The sequence below is a fragment of the Marmota flaviventris genome, chromosome 12, assembly GCF_047511675.1.
Source record: "Marmota flaviventris isolate mMarFla1 chromosome 12, mMarFla1.hap1, whole genome shotgun sequence".
Classification (NCBI taxonomy): domain Eukaryota; kingdom Metazoa; phylum Chordata; class Mammalia; order Rodentia; family Sciuridae; genus Marmota; species Marmota flaviventris.
Genome location: NC_092509.1, coordinates 51,755,231 through 51,779,716, shown reverse-complemented (window position 1 = coordinate 51,779,716; position 24,486 = coordinate 51,755,231). Strand labels below are relative to the sequence as shown.

At 38.3% G+C, this 24,486-nt stretch overlaps 2 protein-coding genes across 2 annotated transcripts in view; one reads left to right on the top strand and one right to left on the bottom strand.

Annotated features, from left to right (window-relative positions):
* Positions 1-24,486, top strand: part of Pld5 (phospholipase D family member 5) — a 418,074-nt gene that overhangs the window by 372,069 nt on the left and 21,519 nt on the right. Inside the window, exon 6 of the mRNA XM_027928595.2 lies at positions 17,130-17,327. Within this exon, the coding sequence (XP_027784396.1) occupies positions 17,130-17,327 (198 nt within the window). The remainder of the gene's footprint in view (positions 1-17,129; positions 17,328-24,486) is intronic.
* On the bottom strand, positions 9,799-10,569 carry LOC139707858 (zinc finger protein 42 homolog). The gene has a single exon (XM_071619770.1). The coding sequence runs from the start codon at positions 10,567-10,569 to the stop codon at positions 9,799-9,801; it is 771 nt and encodes a 256-aa protein (XP_071475871.1).

The following is a 24,486-nucleotide window of genomic DNA, read 5'->3' as shown; positions in this document are numbered from 1 at the left end:
CTGTGGTTTATTCACTGTTGTTTATATTGTCTGTATTTACATAAATATTATTTATCAAGGTAGAAAAATTACTCTGCCCTTTCATGTAAATGTTAAGGCATATACCAGTTTCCTTGTCGTATTAACTTTGTATGAATTTCAACTCTATTTTACAAATTAAAAGGTCATTTGGACCCTCAAAGGGAAATCTGTTAAACGGTTAAAAACTGAATTTAAATGTTTAATGGCAAGAAGAAAAGAAAGCACAGAGACAATGCACAAACAAGATCAATTTCTTTCTTTCCTTGCACATTTTCTCTTCTGGGCTTCACCCTCACTCTTGAGCTTGGCAAATAGCACTGTAACAATGACATCATAATCAATCAGCTGGACTGATGAATTCATCTGGGATTCCCCATTTTTTATAACTATTCCTTCCTCAACTTTTAAGAAGAACCTCTCAGAAATACAGAGAAATAGAAAACTTCCCTATGAACATTTAAGAAAATTGGGAAGGGGGTAAGGGGAGAGATTTCCCAGTGAGCAAGAATAGAAGCTGGAGTCTTCAATCCCTCTCAACATCTTTGTGGTACACATTGATCTCCTCCTTGAAATCTCCTTCCTTATTTATGCTTTTAAAAAGTTATTCTTCTGTGACACTGAATCTTTTAGTTCATCTCCATATTTTGAGTTGTCCTTCGTCTCCTTTTGTGGGTTCTTCTTAAATGCAGAGTTCTAACCTCAGATTATGATGTTCCCTAGGATTTTGTCTACTCATTAATTTATTCAACAATTATTTATTTATTGAAGATCTACTACAGGTTATGCACTGGAAATACAGCAGTCAGCAAGGCAAGCAAGCCCATTTTTCTCACTAAGGGACAATATAAATAGACGAATACACTGATAATGTAATCCATCCTGAACAGCCTACCCATTCTTCCTGAGGGAATCACCTACTCCTTTAGTAACAGCCATTGGGAGGATGGCTGTCACAATTATATCTCACATATATGTCCCTTCCTTTGTGTTCCTTGATTGAAAGTCACCACCCCTTTAGAGACAAGACAGCACAGGGGTTAAAAGTATGGATTCTGGAGCTGCTCTGCCTGTGTTCAAATGCTGGTTCCACTCCTCATTGAATATGTGGCCTTAACTGCTGTGCTTCATTGTCCCCTTGTGTTAAGTGGAGATAATAATGGCACTACACACATGGTTATTCTGAGGATTAAGGAAGTTCATACATATAAGAATTATAAAAGACTCAGAGCTCAATTAATGTTAAATTTTTACTGTCGTTAATAATAATAAATCAAAACTTGCATGTTCAAAATGTACATCGGACTGTGTCTGCAGCAGAGCTGCTGCGTCCTTTGTCCACTCAAGTCACCTACTTCAGCCACAGGAATCAGCCTCCCTCTTTCCATTCCCTCTCCTGCACATCCACTTTTTCTCCAAGTCCTGCCACAATTGCTTCCTTTCTCTGTGGTTCAGGACTTCTCTCCTTGACCCTTTTCTAATTCTGCCTGAGAGAATTGAGTAACATCACCTCCATTCATTAATACCCCAAGCCGACTAATGCTCTGAGAACTAACTCAAGATGCAGCTGTTTTGGTTTGGTTAGTGATATTAAAATGTAGATTGAGTGTGCATGTCATCACATACGCTCCCTAGGTTCAGCCTCAGCCCCTTTTGTCACCATTTTTATACATATTTATATTCCATATTTATTCTGGCTCTGAAGGCATTTGAGTTTCCGACCTCTAATATAGAGGATAATGGCCCACTCCTTAGTACACCATTTCCTTTATTTGAATCCTACAGAATGCTGGTGACATTTTCCTTAAGCCACTAGTCAGATTCTGCCTTGTTTCATTGTTCATTTTATGCATTTTTCTCTTTTCTGAATTGCTATCACTCCTTCATACCCTCCCATGCTCCTATTTATACACCAGGGATATGATTTGCTCATAAGTTTATCCTGCTTTCCTAATACAGTGCCTTGTACATAAGGGATGCTGAGAATTTAATTATTGGATTGAATCGAATTATTTCTAAATCCTGGTTACCAATCTTATGAACTGATTAAGCAGTTGTCAGCCTTCTATAAAAATTATATCACTGATAAGATTGGAGGACATTATTATTTATAATTATACACAGGACTTTTCTAACAATGTTTGATTGTCAAACTGTGTTCTGTGCTATATATGCTTGCAGTCATCTAATTCATTTGAATTTTGATGATAGTCATGTCTTAGTAACCCAAAAACACATGGAAAGAATGTGACTTTCACTTGAAGTCAAACTGAGAATTTAGAAACTGGCAAACAAAGCCTCTGTCCTTCTTTTTAATCTTTTTTTATTAGAACTCATTTACATATATTAGTTGGGTTCATCGCAACAAACTCATACATGTGCAATTTCAGTTCATGATTCCCTCTTTTCTCTCCTCCTTTTTTCCTCCTGTTTTCCCTTCCTCTACTCTACTAGACTTTCTTTCACTTGTCTATTTATTTATATTTGATTTTTTCTTTCTACCTATGCTATGCATAAAGGTGAAGTTTCCCATGGTATATTTATATATGCACATAACATGATTTTTTAAGAATTCCTGGCCTCCCCTTTCCCATTCTTCCACTCTGCCTCTGTATCTCCTGATTCTATGCTACTAATCTTCCCTTTATGTTATCCTATCCTTCTCTTCCCCATTTCCTTTATTTTGCTTTAGTTTCTGCATATGAAAGAAAACATTCAACCTTTGAGTTTCTGAGTTATTTCTGAGTTATTTCACTCAGCATGATGTTCTCCATTTCTATCCATTTACCGGCAAATGCCATCATTTCATTCCAGTGTGTGTGTGGGGGGGGGGGGTGTGTGCGCGCTTGCGCGCGTGTGTGTCTCACAATTTCTTAATCCATTCATCTACTGATGGGCTTATGGGTTGATTCCACTTTTAGCTATTATGAATTGTGCTGCTGTAAACATTGAGGTGGCTGTATTGCTGTAGTATGCCAATGGGCCTTTCTTTTTCCATATTCAGTGGGTGTTGCTTTCATTTCTCCCATCAGATGATAATTATTGATCAGCATTCACTGTCATTGGTATTTCATGTCTCTGTGGTTCAGATGCATTTTGAAGATGCTTTCAGGTCAGAGGTCAGATCCATGGTCAATCAGATTTATGATTCTCCTGCTCGTGCTAGACTTGGATACACTTTATATGATGGTTCTGACATTAAAGAATGTTGTATGTTTAAACCACATTGGACTGAGTACTTGACAATCTTCAAGACATTTGCTTCTGTAATATTGTTGGAAGCCCTTCTCTCTCATGATATGGCTGATCTGATTTCAAATAAGAGAACCCTAAAATCTGTTTTTATTGTGTTTGTTTCTTAAGATGATTTTGATTGTATTTATTGGGAAATGATATTAAATTATTTGCAGTAAATTTACCCAGTCCCTCACTAAATCCCTATTCAAGCTCAGTGAAACACACCATATTTTATATCCTTTGGTTAGCCAGTGATCAAGCAGCTGTTGGACTGTCTTCTATTCCTTTTTTAAGGGAGAGTCTTCCATATCCCTTTTAAAGGGAGAATCTCCCCATCCAGATCCTTTAAGATGATGACTTAATCCCATGAGCTGAAAAATTGACTACAATCAAATTATATTGTTGGAGTGTGTGCATGAACAAATATGTAACAACAAATCGTACCATCATGTACAACTATAATGCATCAATAAAAAGTGTGGGAAAATTCATCTCACACACTTTGCAAATAAATATGAAATTGTTGCATTAGAATGTTCCAGATTTCAATCATCCTATTTTTGGACATTAACACTTTCTCTAGCATCCCCATATCATGTCTGAGACAGATGTTGGTTAGATGTGTATTAAAGATACGATATGATGCACCATGGGGGTATGAACCTGATACCAAGGCCTCAGTGCTTTGGCTAATTTAGGGGAGTTAAGCTCTAGGAACTAACTAAAGAATCAGACAAGGATTTGGTTTATCTCAATTGTGTTTTCATACTCCAACCCATACTTTCTCTGTGAGGGTAGGATATCAATTTATTAACCAATGTTGGAACATTTTGGGCAATTGCTGTATTCAGAGCACTATTGTGGAGAAGGTGTGGTGAATACTAACATGAAAAATACAGCAGCTCTATGAGCAACAGGGGTAAGTCAAAAATACATTATGATAGAGCACAGAGACAAGTTTTACATTTTAAAAATTCTAGCTGAGTGCCTTTCTTATGCAAGGGAAAGTGGAAGTTGCTTGGAATACTCATACCTGATCCAGATCTACGGAAGAATGAAGTTGTAAATATTAAATATAGGAACTCATTCCTGGACTTTAAGGAATCTAATAAATAAAAGTCTTCTCTTAACTTCATGAGCTCCATGCCCTTTAAAAAAAAAAAAATACACTTCAGCAATCAGAAGAGGAACAGACTATCAGTTTATCGTTAATGAAGTCAAAATAGAAAATGTAATTTAGACATGTGATCAGATTGGGCCTTTTACCAACTCCCCAGAATTGAATTTAACCAAGTTAAAGGCAGAGCAGCTGCAAATCTGCAGGTTGCGCCTGTGCACACCCCAAGGAGAGCAGGAGTAAACACTCAGAGACCAGGCTGTCAGGAAGGAGAAGGAGAGCCATCATTGTGCATGCTAGATTCATTCCCCAGTTTCCCTAGGGAAGTTTCTCCCCAGTGGGAGAAGTGAATAACAGAAAGTGGTGAGAATACTCATGGGGTTGTTGTGATGGTTATGCAAATTTTTATATATACTCATATACATATACACACACATATGAAGGAAGGAGGGAGGAGGTAAGGGAAGAAAGAGAAGGCAGGCAGACAGATGGGCAAAAAGCCAGGCTTCTCATTCATCCTACAAATGAACCTAGTATGCTAGTGGGACCACATTATTGAACAAAAGAGTCCAGGATCCAAAATCACAGGTCATTTTTCTATGATAAATCACTTCCTCTTTTGAAACCTCGGTTTCCTAATTTCCAAAATAAGGTTGAACTAACTGTTCTCTAAGATTCTTGAATCCTCCCCTGCCTCTTCAGTTAGTCATGTTCCTTCTGGAAAGCACTATTATTCCCACTTGGTGGTCACAGAAAATAAGACATCAATAAGTTAAGTGGCACAAGCCACCCACTGAGGGAGCGAAGGGGCATGAGAGCAGCATGCTTCTGAGCAGGAGGCTGTCTTTGAGCTCCCAATATTTAATTCTTTTTTTTTTAATCCCCAGCAGCAAAAAATTTTACCTTAAGGGCAGAAATAAAATGAAGTTAGAGCTCCTAGTAATTAAATCTCCTGCAGCAACTCAGAATATAAATCAGTAGCTAAACTGGATGCAAGGAAGTTGCTCACAGTTGCGGGTTCTTTTGTCTTTGTCAGGAAAATTTAAAAAATAATTGTTCACATTTCTATAAAATCATAAAAACAATGCACTGGACATCTGTAAGTGATAAATTGAGCGTCAGTTAAGCTAACTTATATTAATTATTCTGAATTACAGTAAAGAATGATGCTAATGTCCCTCCTCTCCCCATTCTGCTGACAACAGCATCCATCAGATGCCTGCTTTGGCTTCTGCTTCACCAGTAAAAGCCATCAAATCAAGCCCGTCTTTGGTTACACTGCCTCTCATTTCCTAGCTAAAAGGGATCTCAGCTTCTTTGCTTCCTGTATCTCTTTGATAACCACCTTTCCAATAATTGTGAGAAAATAATAAGTAAAACTTTTTTTTCTGGTGCAATTATACGTTTTTCCAAATTCTTACATTGTTTCGCAAATCAAAACAATTGGTTATAAAAAAAAGAGGAGATGCAAATAACCAGCAGGCTTTGCCTCTCACCCACAAAAAAAAAAAAAAAAAAAAAAAAAAAAAAAAACTTCTAGTCTCAAGGTTTCACTTTGTAATTAATTCTTTCTGAAAATGCAGTATTAAATCAGTCTTCGAGTATCATAATCCCAGCTTCCTTGCTTACTATCTGTGCAATTGTCCAAGTACCACAACCTCTGTGTACCTTGGTTTCCTGCCTATGAAATGAACTCTAAGGTTTAAAGAATGCACATAGGAAAAGTATCCAGAACCATACATGGTACACAGTCAGCACTTTCATAAACCAACCATTGCTTCTATTATTTCTCCCTAAGAATTGGGTTGATAGTGTCTTCTCGTTTGTATGAAACCCAAACACCCTTACCAAAGTCTCCCATACCTTATAACATCCCAGTGCAAGAGACAAGAAAGAACATTGATAGAACTCAAGTTTTAAACAAAATAATTGCCCTTGGACCCGCTTCTTAACAAGGTGCTGCAGTTGTTTGAGGTCCTAAAAATGCCTCTCAGCCCTGTGGGTTCATCATTAACACTTTACCCACTTTATGGAATAAAGAATCAATTCCTTCCTAGGAATTTTTCTCTTCTGAAGAATTATTAGCTGATAAACCTCCAGCTTACCCAAGATATTTTATTTCAAACAACTGGACCATTCAGTAAACAGTTTGACTTATTCTGACTGCATAGATCACCTATGTGACTTAACGGAAAAGTCAGGGCAACCCATTGGGATGTGCAGCTCTCTGTAGCCAGCCACTGAGGTGAAGTAGGGCTGAGCAACCTGCCATTTGACAGGAGACCAAGCTCTGGAAGGTATGGTTTGTCTTATTGATGAGACATCATGAAGAATGCCTCTGCTAATCAATCCAACTTTTACCCTTTTCTTCCTTTGATAAAATAGACAAGGAAATTTGTCAGAAACCCAAATTTATTTATTTTTTTTCTGCTGCCAGCATTTGTTACAAGGTTTGTTCATAAATTTGCCCTGAATTTTTGCTTTGCATGAAAACTGGCAAAACAAAAGCCAATTTTATTTTTTTTCATCTTCAACGGCAGCCTGAATCAAATATGTATAACTAAAAATGGAAGTGAGTCATTCTAAGACTGAGAGAAAGATACCCACAGGAAGTTTAATTCTCTTTACCCCTCTGGAGGGCAGGGCTTGGCTTTTTTTCTTTGCCTTTAGATTCTAAAATTGAATATAGCCATAGATGGAATGATGTCAGGGGTTGCAGAAAAAATCTCACGAATCAACCATTTAGTTTACACAACAGGGTAAAAGGAACACTAAATCTCGGTTTATAAGAGTTATTAGAAATACTTGTAGCTAGAGAAAAATCTAGAGAGAGTAGATGGAGAGACAGTAACTACTTGCATCTTGATGGTGATAAATGGACTGAGAATGTTCATAAATATGCTGAGGATGTTCATAAATATGCTTCCTACCATCTGATCATACTTAAAAAGACAAACATCACTCAAATTATAATGCCTTTAAATAAGCATTTTTATTTTATGCTTCCAGTTTTTCCATTAGCCGCTGAAGATTTGGTTCACAGGATTTCCAAATTAAAGGATGTGTTATGGGTTGGGGATGTGGCTCAAGCGGTAGCGCACTCGCCTGGCATGCGTGCGGCCCGGGTTCAATCCTCAGCACCACATACAAACAAAGATGTTGTGTCCGCCAAAAACTAAAAAATAAATATTAAAAATTCTCTCTCTGTCTCTTAAAAAAAAGGGATGTGTTATTCCAAAATGAGTCATATAGCAGAAATAGAGACTGAAGAGAGAGTGAAGCTGGAGATGTCACAGGAGCATTATTTGGCTTTAGGTTCTAGTAGGTGAAGCCCCTTCCCAATGTATAACCTTTCTTTATTTCTGCCCACAAAGGTCATTATTACCTTTGTTTGCTCATTTTCCTTAAAGTATTTCTTTTCTGGTGTCTGAGCACCTCACCTGAGCATCTGGAAAAATATTGAATACCTAATACCTTCATCTAGAAAGTGACTTAGGGTAGAATAACAACTGTCAATGTATTGAGTGTTGGTCACTGTGCCCCAGTACACTGACCATCAGTGACCTCACAACCCTAGATGTAGAAGGATAAGGTGGAGTCATCACCCTCTAGCCAGAGGCCAATGAGAATAGAGAGACTGAACATGCATCTTGTTATAATAAGGAGTGTCTCAGTAAGTAGGTTTAAAAACAAATGATGAGGTCTAGGCTTGTATAAGATGATTTGAGGGAGCGTCTAAGAAAGAAGGGCTTTCAGGATGGGATGTTGTTAGGAAGTAGGGACAATCCTATGATTGAGTATCTTAACAGATTTTGTCCGTATGGAGGTAAGAATGGAGTGAAGCTAAGCAGTAGTTAGTAAATAAACAGCAGTCTCTTTTATTAGCCAAGCTGGAGGATAGTCGGCCACTTTTGTAACTTAAAGAACATCAATATTTTTGTCTGTGTTCACTCAGAATTACAATGCGGTCTTGCTTTTCTCTGGACCCATCGTGGGTGGTCACAGAGTGGTGCAGCCTGATGTCAGTGTTCTGGTCTAACTGTGTCAGTGAAATAGTTTAACGGGGAGCCAGGAAAATCCAGCTGAGCTTCCTGGCATATTCTATAGAGAGAACTGCATGAGTCTTGAGAACATTTTTGTCTGTTGACTTCAGTAAGACCCTAAATACAATATGACCTAGACATGTATTAATTCAATGGCATCATTGGTCCTTCTTCCATGATTTTCTTGGAAATGGGCTTTTGTTCAAGTAGTCACATGTAAGCATAGAAACATCTCTAGTTAAGAATGTCCAGTCTTTTAGTTCTAGCCGCCTTTGAAAAAGGAAGTGTTCTGAGATTAATAAGGCAAACAATCCCTCTTTTAAAAAATGTCTGTATCTGGTATGGTAGAATATGCTAAGGGAACTCTCCCAAGGACATGAGGAGTGAAGGCAAGTGAAGCAGTGGAAAGAGTCAGACTAAAGAGTCAAAACAAACTGGGATCACATATGAGTTCTACTGTGAATTCACAATTAGTAAAGTTACCTGGGGCAAGATTAGTGACCATGGCCTCAGTGATCTTCTCTAAAATGGGAACTAAAACATTACTTCAAAACATGTCCTGTTCTGATGAACACCTTATATTTATAACTTCAGAGTTTTTGTTTGCATTTATTTATATATACATATGTATGAATATATATATGTATATATATATATATATATATATATATATATATATTTCTTTTTTTAACCTTTATTTTATTTATTTATTTTTGTGTGGTGCTGAGAATCAAAACCCAGGGCCTCACATGTGCTAGACAAGCACTCTACCACTGAGCCACAATCCCAGCCCATATTTTTTTTTTTTTTTTTTTTAGGGTTTTATGTTCTTTTATTTTGAAATATCTAAAGATGGATTCAATTGGATTAACACTATCAAATAACCACTCAAATATACAATTTTAATGTAATTTGATACAATGATGAAAACAAAAACTATATTTAGCTTTAAAGAATATCCCCTCACTTGTTGACTTATCTACTGCACAATATTCATTATTTAGGACTACCACACAAATCATGAAGTATATTTTTGAAAATTAAAAACTATACAATTAGAAACTACAAAATTAAGTTATCTTCATATGTATAGTACATGAAAACAAGTTGCACATCCAGTAATCCAATAGCTATTGAGGATTACATTTTTGAAGTAAATATACCTGATCTCTCTGTTGGAAATACACTAGAATACACAGTGTTCCTAAAATGGCATTGCAAAGTAGAAGAGCATCTTAGTAACACTAAAACCATGCCTTTTATGGTTGCAATTTTAACTTAAAAGATCCTACCTAGAAATAATAGCCCACGAGGATATTTGTCCCCAGTCACTCTTTCATTAAAGCTTATATTCTATCTGAGGCTTATTTTCCATCTTCTTCGTCATTTATTCTGCTTTGTCTTCAAATGAGTTAAGAAATGCACTTTCAGGTTATTTGACTGAACAAACCTCTTGTCACAGCCTGGAAAGGTACACGCAAAACGTTTCTCCCCAGTGTGGATGCACAGATGCGTTCGTAAATTGAAGTCCAGAGAAAAGCGCTTTCCGCACCCTTCAAAGGTGCACTGATAGGGCTTCTCTCCAGTATGAACCAGAAAATGCCTTTTTAGTTTTGAGCTCTCTGAGAATGTTCTCCCACATTCTGCACACACGTGATCTTTGGGACCAGGAACAGGGATGTGACTTCTCGGGGAAGATTTGTTATTCGGCTTTCTTTGGCGTGTATTTTTTCCTCGCTTCTTTCTAGCAAATCCTGTGAGCTGTTTCGGATCTGCTATGTCGCTGGTGCAGGGTCTCTCTGTGGGAGGAGGCTTTTTGCCTGTCCCGTATTCAGAACACCCAAGTCGTGAATTCTCTTCACTGGTCTGCTGAGGAAGCTCTGGTGTTGTCCCCTTTTTCACATATTCCGAAGAAGATTCAAGAAGGGAGTCTGCTTCAAAAATCTGCTCGGGAAGGTCTTCATCTAATCCTTTCTCCAGGCAGTCCAAGGACTTAAAAAGTGAATCTTCTCCCAGGATAGATTCAGAAAACTCCCCTCTGAGTAGGCATTCTATGTAACAGTCCTGGAAATCATCCTCTCCAATAGCCAGAGGGCTGAGCTCACAGCTAGGGTCTTTGTCATTGTCAGCCCATGACCTGCTGGGGGATTCCATTTCTGCCTGCCTAGCTTTGGTTCAACTTTTTTCAGGGTTCTTCTACCCACACCTTTCCGTCCAGGAGTTTTGCACCAGAAATAGTATCAATCACTTCCATGTAATAGTAATCTTCACCAAACACCTGCTGCTAGACTGTAAGCTCTGTGAGAGCAAAGGCCTCTTTGGTCTTGTTCCAGCACTGTACCATGCAACTAGGATGCGCTCCCAAGAGTTTCTATTCCATTTCCTTTCAAAGGTAAGAGAAAGAAGGAATTGCTGCTGCCTGCTCAACCATAGTCTACTATCCCAGCCCATATTTTTTTATATTCATATGTTTATGAAGTTCTGGATATGGATATAATGTAGGTGTAAACAGATATAGACATAGATCTGAATATGAACATAGATGTAGATATAGAAATAGATACAGGTATGAATATAGATATTGATATTGATATAGATCTGGATATAGTTTTAGATGTAGATGAGATCTAGGTATAGATCTATCTGCAATATAGACATAATTAAAACTATGATTATAATTGTCCTAGAACAAACATTTTGGCCATGTTTTGGACCTGAAGAAAAGATATACGCTCCCTCAACAAAGAGTTAATAGTGTCCTAGTATGTGACCAAGTTATCGGTGTTCTACGTACATTATGGTCTTTTACATTATTTTTATATTTTTAAGTATGTACATTTTTATTTCATAAAAATTAACTTTTCATGAAGAAAGAACATTTGTTGGCTCCCATTCATTAAATAGAACTAATAATGCCTTGTGCCACTTGATTCCCAAAGCCAGCATCTAGTTATTGTTTTAAATATCAAATTCTTTTTAAACAATTATTTCAGTTGATAAATTCCCTGGAAGACCAATGACCAGATGCTTTTATTTTTTTATTCTTAACCTGGTTCCAAATTTGGGTGCCTTGAAGGGGCAGTTGACCAAAAATTCTAGACAGTGCATTCCACAGGCTCAGGTATTGCAGAAAAGCCACAAAGAAGGTCATCCTTTCCCCTCTACTTGGTCTTCCTTTATGAGACTGGGGTCTTTAATAAATGTTCTGCATGTCCAGATTTGAAACCCCAGAAGAGAAGTTCCCATAAGACTAGTAGAACTACTCTACTTTGTCTCTCCCCTACCCCAAATCTTCAACTACTTTACTGTCCCGACAGAGACCTTTCAATAGACATTTAAGGCAGCCTGTGATCTTGCTACAAACTACTCCCTTTCCCTGTGTTCTTCTGTATGCCCTACCCCAGCAAAACATTGAGTAACACATTGTTGTTTCACCATCCCCTATTTGTCCCTTATACTGTGCTGTTTATGCTACCCCATCATCATCTGCTAAACACTAGAGTACATGACCAGTAGAGCTGAACTGGAGAATGAAGTGGAAATGTCATATTTCATACGCCTCAAATAGTCAATCTGTTGTAACCATTCTGGCACCCATTCAGTCTAGCCATAAATGGTCTGTGATGAATGAATTTTGTCCTCTCACATTTGTGACAGAAATGTCATGTTAGTGATTAAGTGAATTTTTTTTGTAGATAAAGGATTGTGCAACATCTGGTTCAGCCAATCAACTCTTTAAAGCAATGGTGTAGTAGAAGAATCCTTGAAAGGTAGAAGAAAGATGGTGGACATTGATATGGCTGCAGCTATTGCTGTTTGAGCAGAAGCTTGATGTTTGACCTGCACCTTTTTATTTATTCTTCTTGGAAACCCTAGGATGTATACCTATTTATAGATGAAGGCAGTGAAGACATGTCTTGGCCAGGGTGGAGTTGGTGTCTTCAGAGCTTGCTCCAGGAGAGGACTTGCCGTGTCCTAATTAGGTCAGACTGGTCTCTCTTTTTTCTGTGTTTACAGCTGTGCGAGTCACCACCCTGGCATCCTTCTGGATATCAATTTTCAAAATAAGAGTTTTTCAGAGAAGCTATTTTTCTTCATATATGGAGATCTTTCAGTACTACTTTGGCTGCTTTGTGTGGTATTATTCTACATGTTGGTAGAAAAGACAACAGTGGCCAGTCAGGACAGCTGCTTTGCTCCACAGCCACTGTTGTTGGCTTTGATCCATCTCCAGCCACAGCAGAGAGGGCATGACCCTGCCCCCCATGCACAGATTAGGGGACAAGTATTCTGAGGAAAGAAGTAGATGATAGGGATGTATCACCTTCTTATTCAAACTTTGAACAGAAAATTGCAAACATGCATGTTGGCTATGCATGAGCAAATAACCATGGAAATACCAAAGGTTTCATGTAGCAAAATAAAAAAATGCCAAAGAGATCTGACCTTTGTAAAACTCACGGCCACTGAGTTTGCCTTTTGGCCCCAAAAGTCAAATGATTCCCTGGATTTTGACTTTCATGGTATTCTTTTTCTGGCTACACTCAGGCTTGGATAATGTTGAGTTTTTAAGGCAGTTCCTCTAATCAATGACAAGACTGTATTGAGCTCTGCACCAAATGATTAATAGGTGCAGGAAGCATGCAGAGAGAACAGTTGGCTCGTTGATCTAAAGCCTGCATTGATACTGATCATTGAGTGCCAATTGATACTATTTGTCAAAATTATTGTCATTAAATTCTAACAGTAAAACTTATTCAGACGAACTGAAATTTAAGAGTTAAGTAACTTACTCAAGGCTATTCAATAAGCAAGGAATAGAGCCAAGATGCAAATCTACATTGTCTGACTTTCAAACCCCAGGGTGTCACCAGCCACATGGAGAAGCAAAAAGGAGCTGGTCCTGATGAAAGTTCTCTGGACAGTATTAGAGAGTAAGATCAAGGAGGGAGAAGTAGTTGGAAACTGAGCAGGAAGTTGTTTACCAAGGACAGCTCTCAGCTTGTGTTCAAAGATGGCCAGGCTGGAAGACCATGTAGACTACGAACCAAACCCTTCATTGCTTAGATCAAGAATCTATGAAGTCAGTTGACTTCTTCAAGGCCCTGTATTTGGCTGGTGAAAGACCTAAGGATTCAACCAGCATTTGGGGGCTTAGAGTCCAGGTTTTTCATTTGTTTTTTCCTGACAGTGGCCTTGGGCAAGGTCAGAAGAACAAGATCATCAGCCCAAATTTCCTGTGAGGCACAGGAAAGATGTTAGGGAGGCCTCAGCCTGTGGGACAGCTACTTACCCACACAGAAGCCAACCTCCACTTCTCTGTCCCCACTCCCATCACCAGGCCCAGAGCCTAGGGACAAAGGCTAACCTGATAGAAAAGTTGAGAAAACAATAAAGTGCTCCAGATTCCATTGAAGAAGATAAGGTTGCAGCATTGATTCAACTTGGGAAAAAGCTCAAAGCAAAAAGTCCTGATGCAGATTCTAATATATTCCAGGCCCTGTCATCAGAGACTCAACGGACAACAGGAGCATTAACCTGAAATGAGATTAGTCCTCTTAGAAGTTATTTTTTAAATATTTATTTTAGTTGTAGGTGGACACAATACCTTTATTTTATTTATTTATTTTTATGTGGTGCTAAGGATGGAACCCAGTGCCTCATGCGTTCTGGGCAAGTGTACTACCACTGAGCTACAACTCTGACCCTCATTAGAAGTTATTATAGGCAAATTCTGTAAATCTGTGAGATTAGAGAACATATAAGAATGTGTAAGTCTCGGTCCCATTCCACTGAATTGAGCCTCCGCTGCCATGGATGAGATCGAAAGCCTTCGCAATATGCTGGGCCCATCGGCCTCGGATTGGTCTATTTTGATCCTCAGCAGGCAGCAGATGCAGGAGCTGGAGGCACACTTCCTGAGGGACCCCTTTCCATCCCACAGTACCCTGGTGGTCCTGGCCTCCTGCCTTGCCCTAGAGGAGCAACATGTGAAGAATTGGTTTAGGGTGTAACAGAAGATATACCCAAACCCTGAACCAGGCTATCAGCCATTTGCATGACACCTCAGCCAGCTCATCCTGGGCACACTCAACCTGGGCACACTCAAGCTAGACCAGGATGGTCTGTTGTACATGCCCATCCTGCAAAGATGTCCACTACCCCAGCCCCAGAAGACCCAGAAAGTTCTCCAGGCCCAGGCCTGTGGGAACCTCTGGGGCAGTGCCCAGGAGAGTGCCTGGCCCCTTAGGGGAGAGGATGAGGAACTAGAAGTTGCCTTGAAGAGACTCTCCACTGCAGAGCCTGAGGAAGGTGACCTTGAAGACCAGACAAATCAGGTCAAGGAGATTTCTGAGTGGATGGGGGTTCTGCACCTGCCCCATTCCAAAGGTCCCACAAGTCCTCACTCTGGCTACTATTTCATCTAATTGCTGTTTCCACCTGTCATTTGCGTCACCTGGGAGTGTCTGGGTCTCCAGTCTAGGAGTGGAATGAGTGTTCCTGGGTGCACTTCCTTCCCTTGATGCTGCCCCTGCCCCTAGCCAATTTTATCACTTATCTTTCCTAATTTATGGGGATCTTGGTCTGCAACCCAGTGCAGCGGCTGCCTGCATCTCCAGGAATGAAGGACCTGTGCTCTCCAACAAGGATTTTCCCACAGTCCTCTGCTGACAGCCACACCCACATCAGATCTTCATCCCCTACCTGCATCTTTTAGATACCATATCCAATACAATTTCATCATTTGGAAATAGTTTGGAGCTTTGTCTTAATTTCGGTATTTTTTTCCTCTTATTTCCTTTTAGTCTTTGCTTTGTTACTTGTTGGAGGTTATTTTTCTGTTTGATTTTCCTCGATTTTCAATAAATTTTCTTCTTTTGATTCAGTGAAAAAAAAGAAAGAAAGAAAGAATGTGTAAGCCTCTCCTTTAGCCACTGCCAAGGCTGGAAATCTGAATGCCCTGTCCCCAGCTGCCCTCATCCTTCCCCTCTCTTCTCCACACCAAAGCCAAAGGTGACCTTTTCAGTTCATAACTTGGTGATGCCCTTCCCTCACTACCTGCCTCCAAGTGACCTTCATTATAAATATCAAACTGCTGATCCCAGCACAAAAGCTCCTGAGGATTGAACATCCCTGTGCCTCCTGTTCTACCCCCCTGCCATTAGAAAAAAATATTTACACACGCGCACACACACACACATTCTCCCCTTCCTGCTCAAGAGCTCTTAATGGAGTTCATCTTCAAGCCACACAGCTCTGGCTGTATCACCCCCAAAATCAGTGCTTTTGCACCTACTGATAGGCTCTCCCACTCTGTCCCCTTTCATTTCCTCAGCCTCTCATTGTCCTTCATGTGTTTGTCCTTCCAATTCTAGGAATCTATGCTAAAGAAATACTTGCACAGGTGCACAAAGATATATGTACATAGATGCTCATTGCTTCATTTTTTGCATTAGAGAGAATATTAAAAAAAAAGCCATCAGTGGGTTAAATAACTTATGTCCATCTATTTTGTGATTACTGTAGAGCTGGAAAAAAAATAGTGGCAGGTCCAGTACAGATTAAAATGGAAAGATCACCATGGTATGTTGTACTGGAGAGTTCCCAGGTCAAGGTGACACAGGATTTTACCTAGTGGGTGACCTCTCCTATACCCCAGTTAAGCATCTAGAGTAGGGGCTGGGAAAAGTGTAAGGAGGGAGTTTAATATCAGTGTACCCCAGATTCCTCAAAAACCAAGGTCTCCCTTAACAAACCCCTCGCTGGGTAATCAAGTCATATCTGATAGAAACTGATACATATTTGTGATCTGTTCTTCCCTAATGAAAATTCAACTTTGTCACTTTCATTGACTAAATCAGAAATCGTTTTGTGATTTTTACAAAGTTATACTGAACTCAGATGAGTCCAGTGCAGCTATGTCCCTGGGCATATTGGATCAGGAGTCAGAAAATCTGCAGATTTTTAATTTGCCATTGACTAGATCTCTAACTTATTTTTATTTAACTTTAAGACCCTTCCTTTACTCATGCATGCATTGAAGGAGGTTGACAAAATAATCAACCTCTTTGAGGGCTCTTTGTTGCAAGGTTCTATTGGTCTATTACTCTTGAGGCTTGTGCAATGTTAATAAGAGTGATAATTTCAACCTTTATATTCTAACCCCCTTATGTGTAGTAACCATCTTAAATCTCATAACAACTATATGAAATAAATACTTCATCTACATTTTACGGGATAAGACACCAACATCACAGATTACTAAATTGTCCAAAGTCACACAACTAAAACATCGTGAAGCAACAACCTAAGTCCAGGCATTGCAACTCCAGAATCCATGATTCTCACCATTATGTTAGATTGCAAATAACAGCAACCTTTTATCTTGCTGCACAATTTAAAGATCTATACCCAAAAAAATTGGTGTCAAGAAAACAAATCTGAAGAGCCAATATGAAAAATATAGATAAATGTGGGGAAATTATCTGTAAAGCCAAAATGCAAAAGGCAACCCAAAGTTCTACTTAACTACTTCAGCATTTTGATAACATATCTCTTCTATATACCATAAAGTAACAATAGCTATATACTTCTGTGTAACAACAAATGCAAGAAAAAAGATGTCACTGCTACTGCATTTGTAGGCAATTTTTATCTGAAAATAACACCATCAGGTACACATGGCATTGATGCTTTCAATTTTAATTTCACAGATGAAAGAGCTTGGTGTCATCTTCTACAACTGCAGCTGCCTGGTCCTAGATTTACAAAGGATATTTGCTTTATATAGTTCATTAAAATTCAAAAGCAGAGTACCTCAGACCTGGTCCAAGAGGCTCTATGGAGTCTACGACAATGAAAAGAAATTGCAACTTCAGCTGAACGACACCAAATCTCAAGCATTTGTGTCGGTGAGTTGTCTGCCTTCTTTCTCACCCCTTCCCTCTCTTTCTTCCTCTAAAGGTTCTTTATTAAGTGTGAATGTTTCAGTGTGATCTTACACTGAACAAAAAAGAATTAGACAGATTAGTTCTATTGTATCCCTCGAGGAGTTCAAATGTGTCCTCTCGCATCCTCTGTCACATGCTGTCCCCAGTAATAACAATGACACATCTTAATAATCATTCCTGGGGCTGGGGATGTGGTGGGGCTGGGGATGTGGCTCAAGCGGTAACGCGCTCGCCTGGCGTGTGCGGGGTGCTGGGTTCGATCCTCAGCACCACATAAAAATAAAATAAAGATGTTGTGTCCACCAAAAACTAAAAATTTTTTTAATAAATAATCATTCCTGGTTTCATATACTTTGGGTTGCCAGATTTTGTCCCCACAGTCATCCCATAAGGTAGACATGAGATTATGAGTATTTTACAAATAAAGATGTTAACACAAGGGAAGTCCATTTTGGTCTTTTGGCACTAAAGCTGATCATCCTGTTTTCCATGCCCTATATAAATTATTTTTCAGATGTTTTATCAGAAGAACTCTTTGATGAGATAAATACAAGGGAATCCCAGTATATGAGACAGACAAAAGCAGAGATACTGAATTTAATTGGAGCCGGAAAAGGCCCACTCAGCAGGACAAGGCTTCTTACGCTCTGCTTCTAGATCTCCAATTCAACTCCATTGAAAACCAACAACTTCCCCGTCCCCTGCCATCATTACCTCCCTGGGCCACCACACTACTGCCCACACTCCATAGCTATCCTGCAGAGATATGGGGAGCATACAGCATAGCTACTCAAACTTCCATATACCTAAGAATCAGCTACAGGGTCTGTTAAAATGGAGATTGACAATCCCTCCTCCCCCACCCAGGAACTGATCCACTCCACTCTCATCCATCTGGGGTGAGATCTTAGAGGTGTAACTTTGAATCAGACTTCTAAATTGATCCTGATACTCCAAGAAACTTCTCCAAAAAAATTTAATATTGTGCTGCTTTTTCTCCCTTGATTGATATCAGTGCTTTTATGCCAACCACTTTTATGTGACTAAAGAGCATTTTATTGAAGAGTGAATTATATGCTTTTTGCCTGTTCACATGAAATCACAATCCAAACATTTACAAAGGTAGTACTAGAGGGGGAAAGGAAGTTAAAGTTGTTTGTCTTAAATAACAAATTTGCATACATATGAATATTAGAAAATGGACTATTAAGGATTTTCATCAAATAAAACTTTAAGAACTCTTGTTTTCTTTTTTTAAAAAATGTTAATGTGGAGGTCAAGAATGACAGTAGCAAGTAGCATATTGCATAGGGCCTTGTACTAACAAAACTATTTCATATACACATTTCATTTGTCTCAAGAGCCTGTGTGTAAGACCAGAAGACCAGTTCATATATGAACAGTGAAAGGAAACAGGGTGAAATGATGCCCCAAGCAAGCAGACCAGCAGAACAGAATAGAAACAACAAGACATAGCTGGAATGAACATATTTTGGTTAATCACTGGATTTTGAATTTAAAATTTGAATCTTAGAAATAAGTGAATGAGGTTGTTCATAAATTTAGATTTTGACCCTTAAAAAGGGAAGGAGTTAAGTGGCCTCAGGTCTTTAATAAAATTTATAGAAGTTAAAAGCTTCTGTTGTATTCTAGGACAAATTTAGAAGTTGTTTTTTATTAAAAGAGTTAGCCACAAATTGAGTTGTAAAACATTTACTCAGGTAATCTCTCAAACTATGCAATGCTTTTATTTTCTATTTTCATTTATTTATTTTAATCTATTATTTTATTTTCTATTTCTTATTAAACTAAGTTTTAATTCAACAGATATTGATTGAAAATCATTTTTAAGAGTTATAAAACTTTACAGATTTTTTTTAAGTCAGAAAACTTCTGCTATTGAAATTGAGCTTCTTGATCTCACCTCTATTTTAAAATATCACATTTTTATTGCTATGTGCTTATCATCATTTTTCCCACTAATTTATAAGGCTCTGAAGATGATATGCTACATTCTCTTTGTCATTGGTATTCCCACCACTTCACCTGAGTCCTCTCTAAAATCAGCAATAAATGTTGGATTGAATTTATTAGTAGTAATATTAATGGAAATTTCCAGAATGCACATAGTTTTTTCAGTAGCATATAACAAATGACAAGAAAAAAATTATTTAAGCTCAATGTATTTGTTGTAAAACAACTTTAAAAAAAATATTTATTAATTTATTTTACAGTAGAATAAATCTTGACATATTATACACAAATGGAGTACAACTTCTCATTCCTCTGGGTGTGCATGGAGCAGAGTCACTCCATTAATGTAATCATACATGTATATAGGGTAATAATGTCTGTCTCAGTCTATCATCTTTCCTATCTCCACAACCCCACCCCTTCCCTCACTCCCTTCTACACAAACAAAAGTTCCTTCATTCTTCTCTATCCCCCTGCCCAACTATGGATCAGCATCTGCTTATCAGAGAAAACATTCAGCTTTTGGTTTGGGGGAGATTAGTTTATTGCACTTAGCAAGGTATTCTTTAGTTCCATCTATTTACCTGCAAATACCATAATTTCATTCTTCTTTAAGGCTGAGTATTATTCCATTGTGTATGTGTACCATATTTTCTTTATCCATTCATCTGTTGAAGGGCACCTAAATTGGTTGCATAGTTTAGCTATTGTGAATTGAACTGCTATAAACACTGATGTGACTGAGTCACTATAGTATGCTGATTTTAAGTCCCTTGGGTATAAACTGGGATAGCTAGGTCAAATGGTGGTCCCATTCCAATTTTTATGAGAAATTCCACACTATTTTCCAAAGTAGTTACACCAATTTGCAGTCCCACCAGCAATGTAAGAGTGTACTTTTCCGCCCCCACATCCTCTCCAACACTTATAATTGTTTGTATTCTTGATAACTGCCATTATGACTGGTATGAAATGAAATCTTAGAGTAGTTTTGATTTGCATTTCTCTAATTACTAGAGATGTTGAATTTTTTTTCATGCATCTGTTGATCAATTGTATTTCTTCTTCTGTGAATTGTCTGTTCAGTTCCTTAGCCCATTTATTGATTGGGTTATTTGGTTTTCCTTTTCTTTTCTTTTTTTTTTTTTTTTTTTTTTGGTGTTAAGTTTTTTGAGTTCTTTATTATCCTGGAGATTAGTGCTCTGTCTGAGGTGAATGGGGTAAACATTTTTTGACATTCTGTAGGCTCTCTCATCACATTACTGATTATTCTGATTGTTTCCTTTTCTGAGAAGAAGCTTTTTAGTTTGAATCTATCCATTTATTGATTCTTTTTTTTTTTTTAGGCGCACGCCACCACATGTGGATCAGAATAAATATTTTAATTGGCAATTTTTTTTTCTATTTGAAAAAGTCATTTCCTATTGATGGTAAACTTTCTTTTTATCATTATTTTTATTCTAAGTGACAATTAATATGAAATTGCATGTTCTATTTTCAGAATTCATTTCCCTATACAAAAACTCACCTTGGCTCTATTTTGACAAAGGTATATATATATATATATATATATATATATATATATATATACACACACACACACATACACACACACACACACACACACACACACACATATATATATATATATACATTTATTGATTCTTGATTTACTTCTTGTGGTTTCAGAGTCTCGTTCAGGAAGTCAGACCCTAAACCAACATGATGAAGATTTGGGCCTACTTTTTCTTCTATTAGTCAATGCCTAATAGAAGTGGCTATTAGTTCCAATGCCTAAGTTTTTGACTCACTTTGAGTTGATTTTTGTGCAGGGTGAGAGTTAGAGGTTTAATTTCATTTTGCTACATATGGATTTCCAGTTTTCCCAGCATCATTTGTTGAAAAGGCTATCTTTCTTCATGTATGTTTTTGGAGCCTAGTATGAGATAGCTATATTTATGTGGATTTGTCTCTGTGTCTTCTATTTTATACCACTGGTCTACAAGTCTATTTTAATACAATTTCATGCCGTTTTTTTGTTTTTGTTTTTGTTTAAAGGGTTTTTTTTGGGGGGGAGTTAATCTTTATTTATTTTTATTTATTTATTCATTTATTTTTTATGTGGTGCTGAGGATCGAACCCAGGGCCTCACTCATGCGAGGCAAGCGCTCTACCACTGAGCCACAATGCTAGCCCCCCTTGCCGTTTTTGTTACTATTGCTCTATAGTGTAGTTTAAGGTCTGGTAGTGATGCCTGCTGCCTCATTCTTCTTGTTAAGGACTGCCTCAGTTATTCTGGGTCTCTTATTTTTCCAAATGAATTTCATGATTGCTTTTTCTAGTTCTATGAATAACGTTATTGGGATTTTAATAGGAATTGTATTAAATCTGTATAGCAGTTTTAGTAGTATGGCCATTTTGATTATATTAATTTTGCCTATACAAGAGCATGGGAGATCTTTCCATCTTCTAAGGTCTTCTTCAATTTCTTTCTTTAATGTAGAAGACTTTCACCTCTTTTGTTAGATTTATTCCAAATTTTTTTGAGGCTATTGTGAATGGGGCAAATTCTGAAGATTTCTCTTGCAGTGGATTCATCACTTATGTATAGAAAGGCATTTGATTTTTATGGGTATTGATTTTATATCCTGCTACTTTGCTGAATTCATTTATTAAATCTAGAAGTTTGCTGATGGAATTGTTTGGATCTTCTAAATATAGAATCATGTCATCACCAAATAGTGATAGTTTGAGTTCTTCTTTTCCTATGCTTATCACTTCAATTTCTTTCATCTGTCTGCTTGCTGTAGCTGGAGTTTCCAGGACTGTGTTGAATAGCAGTGGTGAAAGAGGTCATCCCTGTCTTGTTCCTTTTTTAGAGGGAATGCTTTCAATTTTTCTCCATTTAGAATATTGTTGGCCTTGGGCTTAGCATTGATAGCTTTTATAATGTTGAGGTATGTGCCTACTATCCCTAGTTTTTCCAGTGTTTTGAACATGAAGAGTTGCTATATTTTGTCAAATGCTTTCTCAGCATCTATTGAGATAATCATATGACTCTTGTCTTTAAGTCTATTGATGTGATGTATTATGTTTATTGATTTCTGTATGTTGAACCAACTTTGCATCCTTGGGATGAACCCTACTTGATTGTAGTGCACTATCTTTTTGATATGTTTTTGAATGCAATTTTCCAGAATTATATTGAGAATTTTTGCGTCTATGTTTATCGGGGATATTGGTCTGAAGCTTTCTTGCCTTGATTTGTCTTTGTCTGGTTTGGGTATTAGGGTAATTCTAGCTTCATAGAATAAGTTTGAAAGGGTTCCCTCCTTTCCTATTTCATGGAATAAATTGAGGAGTATTGGTATTAATTCTTCTCTGAAGATCTTGTAGAACTCGGCTGAGAATCCATCTGGACCCGGGCTTTTCTTGGTTGGTAGGCTTTTGATGGTGTCTTCTATTTCCTTGCTTGAAATTGTTCTGTTTAAATTGTGTATGTCCTCCTGATTCAGTTTGGGCAGATCATATGTGCCTCTAGAAATTTGCTGGTGTCTTTTGGATTTTCCATTTTACTGGAATATAAATTTTCAAAGTAATTTCTAATTATCTTCTGTATTTCAATAGTGTCTGTCATGACATTTCCTTTTTTATCACAAATTTTAGTAATTTGAGTTTTCAGTCTCCTTCTTTTCATTGTGGTGGCTACAGGTTTATCAATTTTATTTCTTTTTACCCAACAAGAACAACTTGTAGGAAGAAAAGCTTCTCTGGAGCTAACAGAAGACTCAGTTCTGGCTGACTCCATTTCTCTGCCCAAAGAGAGGTAGTCCCTCATGGGATAAGGGTCCAGTAGAGGAAATCTGCTCGGTTCAGGGCAGCAATGAAGCATGTACATATGATGAGGTCTTTCAAAGCCACAAAGATATTACAGATTTTAGACTCAAATGAAAAGACTGCTGAGTATCCTACAAATTTTAATTTCTAAACAAGTAAATATCGGTACCCATAACCCACTAAAGCAAAAAACCTTCCACAGTCCTTTCTTATTCTTATTATGAAAGTGGGAAAGTTCCTGAAGGCCCAAAAGTGAGGTGACCACTGGGGGTGATCAAGCCCAGGTATGACTGGGTCATTTATTGCTCCAACTTCACAAGGAGCCATTGTGAGGGGATTTCAAACTGCAGGATATAAGAGAGTGGCTGCAGCTTGTTTTTTTTTTTATCCAAAAGCACAGGAAACTCAAGGTGGTGACCTGTCAGACTCCAAGACAGCACATTTGGTGGTGGTTGGTGGTTGGTGGTTGGTGGCTGGTGATAGTGGTGTCTGGATATTGGGAAGGGGTTTTCCTATTTTTTTTTTCTTTTTTTGTTTTTGTTTTTGTTTTCTAGTTTTTTGTTTTGGTTTATTATTATTTTTTAGCTAGCATACTTGATCGGGCTCAGGATGAGCAATGAGAGTAGTCAGAGCAGTGTAGGGCTGCAGAGGCAGAGCTCCTGCTGTGAACCTGCCTTTGTGGGCCATTTTATGGTCCTGCAGGACATTGGGGCAGGGGGCTTCACCCAGGTGAAACCTGCCTGCCATCTACCTACCTGGACAGAAGTTGCAGTGAAGGTCTTGGTAAAAGTAACCTCAAGCTTCCCATCCTCTCTGAACCAGAGTTGATGGCAATCTTGGATCACCGAAACGTGATCCAGCTCTTCCAGGTCATCAAGACCAATGAACATATCTACCTTATCATGGAGCATGCAAGAGGGGGACAACTATGGGACCTCATCCTGGAAACTGGTGGCATGCTGGAGGAGGAGGCCCATAGACTATTCAGGCAGATCTTGTGGACTGTGCAGTACTGCCATCAGAAGGGGATTGTGCACCTGGACCTGAAGCTGGAGAATGTCGTGGTGGATTCCAGCGGCAATGTCAAACTCATCAACTTTGGCCTGAGCACCAGATTCACAGCTGGGAAGAAGCTGAAGAGGTTCTTTGGCACTCTCCTCTACACTGACTCTGAGAATGTCCGTGGGCAGCAGATGTCTGGAGCCTGAGTGAGAATAGAATAATACTCACAGGGAGAGGCCCATGGTGCAGCAAGCAGCAACAGGCAGCTGAAGAAGCCAATCAAGGAGGCAACCTAGGGCCTTCCCCC